This window comes from Scomber japonicus, chromosome 1, assembly GCF_027409825.1.
Source record: "Scomber japonicus isolate fScoJap1 chromosome 1, fScoJap1.pri, whole genome shotgun sequence".
Lineage (NCBI taxonomy): Eukaryota > Metazoa > Chordata > Actinopteri > Scombriformes > Scombridae > Scomber > Scomber japonicus.
In genome coordinates, this window is record NC_070578.1 from 35,774,611 (window position 1) to 35,782,259 (window position 7,649).

Sequence of the window (7,649 nt, forward strand, 5' to 3'; positions counted from 1 at the left end):
CAGACAAAAAGAAAAGAAAGGAACAAACGGTACGGGAATGATGGCAAATATCAACTTTTATTTAAAAAAAAAAAAAAGAAGGAAAGAAAAAAAAGATTACACCGCAATAAGTTTAACCGCTGAGTTCATCTTCATTGACGAGGTGTGAAGCCGTCCAGAGTGTAAAAAGCTGTGTTTCTTTGTTTAGTTGGTCAGAGCCACCAGAGCCTCCACTACGTTCCCCATGTGTTCCCTCAGACTGCGCTCGGCCACGTTCCTGGAAATCTCCATCTCTGACATCTGCACACGAACAACACAGTATTAACTCAGAGGCTCAAACTGAAGATCTAACCCTTTATTGGGCAAATAACTATTTGGTAACTTCTGTAAATATCCCAAAATATCCTTCCTCCCTGCCTTCTTTCTTCCCTTCCTCTTTTCCTTTCTCCCTCTCTCGTTCCTTATTTCTTCCGTCCTTCCTTCCTTTCCTTCCTCCCTCCCTCCTTCTCTCCTCCCTTTCTTCTTTCCTTCCTCCATCCCCCTTTCTCCTTCCTTCCTTCCTTCCTTCCTTCTTTCCTTCCTCCGTCCTTCCTTTCCTTACTTCCTTCTGTCCTTCCTCCCTCTCTCCTTCTCTCCTCCCTTCCTTCTTTCCTTCCTCCATCTCCCTTTCTTCTTCCTTCCTTCCTTCCTTCTTTCTTCCCTTCCTCCCTTCCTTCTTTCTTCCCTTCCTCCCTTCCTTCTTTCTTGCCTTCCTCCCTCCCTTCGTCTCTTTCTTTCCTCCTTCCTTCCTTCCTTCCATCCTTCCTCCCTTCCTTTCAATGAGTGTCCTATAAAGGGTTAAACAAGCTCAACATTCAGGGCCTGATTGATTGATTAAAGGTCTGTATGACTAATAACATGTAAACTTCACACCTGCAAAAAATGTGCATCTACTAACGCAGAGCACTGAGGTTTGAGTCTTTCAGTTGTGCTAAAAGATAATACACGCTGTTCATTTAGTACGTTTGCCTAACCCTTTGTGTCCTCCTCCCAGGTCAAATCTTTTTTTTTTTTCTTCCTCCCTCTTTTCCTTTCTCCCTCCATCCTACCTTCCTTTACTTCCTTCTTCTTTACTTTTCTTCCTTCCTTCCATCTTTCCTCCCTCCCTACAACCGTCCCTTCTTTCCTCCCTCCATCCTACCTTCACTCACTCCCTCCTTTCCTTCCTCCCTCCCTTCGTTACTTCCTTCCTCTTTTCCTTTCTCCCTCCATCCTACCTTCCCTTCCTTCTTTCCTCCATCCTACCTTAACTCCCTTCCTTCCTCTTTTCCTTTCTCCCTCCATCCCACCTTCACTCCCTTCCTTCCTTCCTCCCTCCTACTGTCACTCACTCACTCCCTCCTTCCCTCCCTCCCTTCCTTCCTCCCTCCCTCCTACTGTCACTCACTCACTCCCTCCCTCCTTCCCTCCCTCCCTTCTTTCTTCCCCTTCCCTCCGTCCTCCCTTCTTTACTTCCTTGATTTGAGGACGACAGGAGGGTTAATGAATATGTCTTGGTCAGTGGTGATTCAGATTAGTATGAGATGTGCTTTTCCCAGTTTGGCTTGCACACAGCTCTCACCCTCATATGAATCAGCTCCGTTTTAACCAAATTTACAACATGAGCCGATTTCTTCTCACATTAACCCTCCTCTTGTCCTCAGGTCAAGGAAGGAAGGAGTAAGGAGGAAAAGAGGAAGGAATTAAGGAGAGAAGGAAGGAAGGAAGGAGAGGAGGAAGGAAAGGAGGTGTTCAGGTACATTTGTTCATTGGTGTGTGAAAAACTTACAATAAGCTCTACGTCCTCTTTCTTGATGGTGACTTTGGCCAACTCTTTCTCCCTGTGAGTGAAAAACAAAACATCAGTGAGCACAATCAACATGTTCACAGAAAGCTGTAGATTTGCTCTCTGTGTCCTCTCGTTAACGTCAGTAATCATCTCAGAGATCTCACCTCTCCTGTTTGGCTTTCTGTTCTCGTGACCGTCGGTCTCCGATCACGGACATCGCCTGAAAGAAAGAAAGAAGAAACACCGTTATTCACACGACTGTTATAACACAGACAAAGTCAGGTTTATATTACTATAAAACTTTGTTTCATTAATTAAACACAGGAAATGTTGTTCAGGTTTTACTCACTTATAAAAGATTTGAAATGTAAAATATAAACTTATAAATAAAGTACAAACAGGCTGTGTGTAGGTTTGTGTATCATGTTTATAAATATCACAGTATTATAAATATGACTAATATCTTTATATTTTTATCTATCTATATTTATATTATCCTGTATCAGACAAACAACACAGCTTGGAAATAAGTTGATATTTAACATCAGTTATTAATCGTGTGGTTTATTCTCTACAGTAATTTGGATTATACATACATCCAAGTTAAAAATACAACTGATTAATATTCATATTTCTCCTGTTAGTATTTGTGAAAAACTTGAAGATGCCAGCTGGAAACCAAACGGAGTGAAATGTGTCTAATCCTACATTTAATAATCAACTTTAACTACATCACACATAATACTGATGTACTTTTAGTTATTTTTTAATTAATATTATCACATAGGGCTGGGTAATATATGCATTACAGTAAAATTATGTAATTTTCTGAACTAACCCTAACCCTTTCTAGCTGTTCTATGATTTGCTTTTAACCACTTTGTCATTATATCCGAAATTACTGATGATTATTTCATTATCAAGTTGTGTAAATATTTTGACACAGCACCAACAGTCATCCTTACAATATTGTTGCGATATTGGCATCGAGGTATTTGGTCAAATTATATTAATGATATTTGAGTTTATCTGTATCGCCTAGCTCTACTTCAGCTTTACTTTAATTTCTATGTCGTGTATAACACTTTACACATATTTTAAAACACTTTATTGTTCAGTGTTCATTGTGATTTTAATTTTCATTCAGACTTATGTGTATTTATTTGTTTTTTCATAGTTGTATTGACGTTTCTTTCCCCCTGTCTGCTTTAATTGATAACTGATGTGATTCAAATCAGATGAAGTTTACAATAAAAGTGTAAAGTCATTAAAATAATCATTAACTATCGATATCGACTCATATGAAACACTTTTATCCTGATACAGTTTACAGCCATATCCTCCAGCCCTATTATTACATTACTGTATTGATACTTTTACTCTGGGGCAGCTATAGATATTATAAAAGATGTATATTTAAGGTTTAAAGCTAAATTAAAGCACATGGTTTAGCCGCATGTCCCCCCTGCTAATGTCTCCGTCGGCTCTCTCTCACCGTCTCTAAGTCGGAACTGGATATTTCTTTCTCCTCCGCGTAGTCTGTGACTCTCTCCAGGTCCGCGGCCCCGCTGTCATGTTTGCGAGGCTTTTCTGCAGGTTTCCCGGTGCAGTTTTCATCGGCCTCCAGGTCCAAATCAACATCTCCCTCAGCCGCCATGTTTGCTTCACCGAGGCCGGAACAAAAAAAGAAGGAAGGTTCCGGTTACACGACGGCGGAGGGAAGAGAGTGTAGCACCGGAAGTGAAGAGCTATATTTAAAGGTATATGTTGATTTTTGTTTTTTTAAGAAAGTATTTTTTCTTTTAGTCAACTAATGTTACACAAAAGAAAAGATAATAGTTGTTTTTCGGGTGTTTTCTACTGCTCCAGCAGGTGGCGGCAGAGCACCTTCCGGCTGTTTGCTAAACATTAAAAAACCACAGAAGAAGAAGACTTTATTGTCTCACTGTTTTATCTCAACAATTAACTATTTTAACATATAATCTCAAATATTCAGTAAAAGGTGGAGTCTGTGATTTTTATCTCTCTGCAACACAATCTACTTTTAAAAATAAATAAAATATAAAGTCAAGTTTTTTCTTTTTTTCATTATTTAGTAGCTTTATTGTCATTATATTGAGGGTCAGACAACAATAAAACGAAATTTGGGTAGGCATAGCACTCCCTGAGCCATAAGAACATTTAATACAATTAAAAACAATTTACTAAAAATTAGACATAGGGTATTATATTACATTTATACATTAACATTATGATGATTAGGGTAAATGGACTGTAGCTATATGGCTCTTTTCTAGCCTTTATGACCACTTGAAGCACTTTTACACTACATGTCACATTTACCCGTCACACAGGGAACCAACCTGCTCATCAGACGGAGGCTCATCATTCACACTCAGCCTTCAGGAGCAATTTGGGGAGTTTAAGTATCTTAAACTGACGATCTAACGACTGGTGGACGACTGATCTACATCCTGAGCCCTAGCTGCTCCATGGTTTTCTCACATGTAGACTAATTATGAGAAGACAAAGGTAGGTTCCTTCCATCCTTCCTTCCCTCCTTTCCTTCCTTCCTTCCTTCCTTCCTTCCTTCCTTCCTTCCGTCTGTCCTTCCTCCCTCCTTCTCCCTTTCTTTCCTTCCTCTCTTTCCTCCCTTCCTTCTTTCCTTCTTCCATCCCCCTTTCTTCCTTCCTTCTGTCCTGCCTTCCTCCCTCCCTCCCTCCTTATTTCCTTCCTTCCTTCCTTCCTTCCTTCCTTCCTTCCTTCCTTCCTCTCTCCCTCTGTCCTTCCTTCCTTCCTTTCCTTCCTCCCTTCCTTCTTTCCTCTCCTCCCTTCCTTCCTTCCTCCCTCCTGTCCTTCCTTCCTTCTTTCCCTCCTTCCTTCCTTCCGTCTGTCCTTCCTCCCTCCTTCTCCCTTTCTTTCCTTCCTCTCTTTCCTCCCTTCCTTCTTTCCTTCCTCCATCCCCCTTTCTTCCTTCCTTCTGTCCTGCCTTCCTCCCTACCTCTTTCCTTCCTTCCTTCCTTCCTTCCTTCCTTCCTTCCCTCCTTATTTCCTTCCTTCATTCCTTCCTTCCTCCCTCCCTCCCTCACTCACTCTTTCTTTCCTCCCCCTCCCTTCCTCCCTTCCTTCATTCCTTCCTTCCTTCCTCTCTCCCTCTGTCCTTCCTTTCTTCCTTTCCTTCCTCCCTTCCTTCCTTCCTCCCTCCTGTCCTTCCTTCCTTCTTTCCCTCCTTCCTTCCTCCTTCCTTTCTTTCCTTCTTCCTCCCTTCCTTCCTTCCTTCACTTGAGGACAACAGGAGGGTTAAAAGAGATACAGATATCACACTATAACAGTTTTCACAAAATACTGCAGCATATCCTTCCTTCCTTCCTTCCTTCCTTCCTTCCTTCCTTCCTTCCTTCCGTCTGCCCCCCCCCCTTTCTTTGCTTCCTCTCTTTCCTCCCTTCCTTCTTTCCTTCCTCCATCCCTCCCTCCATCCCCCTTTCTTCCTTCCTTCTGTCCTGCCTTCCTCCCTCCCTCCCTCCTTCACTCTTTCTTTCCTCCCCCTACCTTCCTCCCTTCCTTCTTTCCTTCCCTCCTTCCTTCCTTTAAATACCATATATTGAGTTCTTTCATTGCAGTTGAGTGAATCATGATTTTATTTTATTTTTATTTAAATTCTGAAAACTAAAGATAACGTCTTAATTTGTGATCTGATGGATGTTTAACTGTCCGGATTACTAAATCACTCCTCCTCCTTCTATTCCCGTCTCTTATAAGAGGTTTACCTTGAAGTAGACCTCAAATGAACTGCAACAGATTTTACAGACGTTTCCAGTCCTTCCAGTGTGTCTGAGCTTTTTCAATCCACCTGCTCTAATCAGATTAAGGAAACAGAAACCTGCTCGTGTCTTCAAACCCTTTGAGCAGCTTCCTGAAAAACCACATCAGTGTTTTTTCTTTCCTGGTGGGTTTCATTCTGGAGGAGATATGAATGGTGGCGAGTGTTCGGAGGAATGGCCCTGGTGAGACGCCGCTGTCATCCCACCAACCCTTTCATCCTGCTCTATGACTGATGGCTGTTTCCTCTGCGGACGTTTAAGGCTCTCCTCAGACCTCGGACCTCAGCGACGTGATGTCAGGACGCTGCTGCCTAGTTCAGGTGAGACGCAACGCTTTATTACAGTCAGATAAAAAAATATATATATATCACTAAGAGGAAGATAGAAAGCTCTCAGTGTGGGCAAACATGGTAAATACCAGGAGCACAACATCACACAGGATTAAACTCTATAAAATGATCTGTGATACTTTTTTATATCTTCTTGGATGATTCCTGCATGAAGCTCTTCCATTTAAACCCAAACTCATTTTAATTCAAAGGCCATATACCATCAATTTGATCTTCAGTGGGCCAGACCAGTAAAACCATTGCATAATAACCTACAAACCTACAAACCTATATATATATATATATAGGTTTGTAGGTTTGTATATAGAGACGCCGCAAAATATATATATATATATATATATATTTGAACTTAAATATATATAACTAAGAGGATGATAGAAAGCTCTCAGCGTGGGTAAACATGGTAAATACCAGGAGCACAACATCACACAGCAGGATTAAACACTTTTTATACCTTCTTGGATGATTCCTGCTTTTCCATTTAAACCCAAACTCATTTAATTCAAAGGCCACATACCATCCATTTGATCTTATGTGGGCCAGACCAGTAAAACCATTGCATAATAACCTACAAACCTATACATATATTATAACTTTACTATAATAAAAAAAAATCTATTTACTAAGATTTAGTGCAATTTCAACAATATTATATCAGTTTTTTTATTATTTTGTACAGAAGTTGCTGATTGATGTTTAATATATGAATGGTTTCAATATGACCACAATATATATTCATTGTATTCTGATCAGGGTGTAAAAAAACAACCTTTCAACCAATCAGCACATAAAAATTGCAATTACTTTTCTGCAATTTTCATACTTTTCACAGTAGTTAGGTCCACGGGCCGTATGTTTGGCACCCTTGATTTAAGATAAAAGACTTAAATGAAAGGATGAATACTGAATAGACTGATTTTCTCTGCTAATGTTTAAAAAAATAAAAATGATTCAGTTCCCTCCAAATGAATTTCTCCTACAACACTAAATTGACAGTGTTTTATAATTAAAAAGCTCATATAATTATAAAATTTGCCATTAATACACCTTTATTTAATGTTAATATATACAGATATCCCTATATTAGTGCCACAGTGGGGACATTTACAGTATTACAGCAGCAAAAATAGAAAGAGCTTCAATAAAAAGAATAAAGAACTATAAATAATAATAAATATGTATAAGCATTAAAAGCAACAACATGTTTATTTAATGTTAATCTACAGATAGACTACCAATAAATGAATAGGAAGCAAATACACCAAGAATAATCATTAGTATTAGTAGGAGTAGTAGTATTACAAAACATACAATTGACCAGGTTTTATAATTAAAAAGCTTCTATAATTATACAATTTGCCTTTAAGACTCGTTTATTAATCTTAATATAGAGATAAACTATTGATAGATGAATGGAAACTAATGTCATGTTGCATTTATGGGTCATAACTACCAAAAAGAAAAACACAATACATCATCAAAATTATGCTGACATCAGAATATTTCACCTGTATAGTAAATGTGATGCTTGATCATGTAAACCAGGGGTGTCAAACATGCGGCCCGCGGGCCAGAACCGGCCCGTCTAGGGGTGCAATCCGGCCCACTTTCCTTCCTTCTGTCCTTCCTCTCTACCTTCCCCATTTCCTTTCTACGTTCGTTCGTTCGTTCGTTCGTTCGTTCTGTCCTGCC

The 7,649-nt window shown here is 39.7% G+C and overlaps 1 protein-coding gene across 1 annotated transcript; it reads right to left on the reverse strand.

The window, feature by feature from the left end:
* Window positions 1-73: 73 nt before the first annotated feature.
* On the reverse strand, window positions 74-3,459 carry hypk (huntingtin interacting protein K). Its single transcript, XM_053315368.1, has 4 exons — window positions 3,282-3,459; window positions 1,951-2,006; window positions 1,787-1,838; window positions 74-279 (listed from the first exon to the last, which is right to left on the reverse strand). The coding sequence occupies exons 1-4, from the start codon at window positions 3,441-3,443 to the stop codon at window positions 184-186; spliced, it is 366 nt and encodes a 121-aa protein (XP_053171343.1). The 5' UTR covers window positions 3,444-3,459; the 3' UTR covers window positions 74-183.
* Window positions 3,460-7,649: the final 4,190 nt, after the last annotated feature.

Excerpts from the sequence above, each read along its gene's own strand:
- hypk (XM_053315368.1), bottom strand. The coding sequence starts at position 3,443 with ATGGCGGCTGAGGGAGATGTTGATTTGGACCTGGAGGCCGATGAAAAC. Across the intron at positions 2,007-3,281 it reads CCAGTTCCGACTTAGAGACG|GCGATGTCCGTGATCGGAGA; the intron begins GTGAGAGAGAGC and ends TCTTTCTTTCAG. Across the intron at positions 280-1,786 it reads AAGAGGACGTAGAGCTTATT|ATGTCAGAGATGGAGATTTC; the intron begins GTAAGTTTTTCA and ends GTTCGTGTGCAG.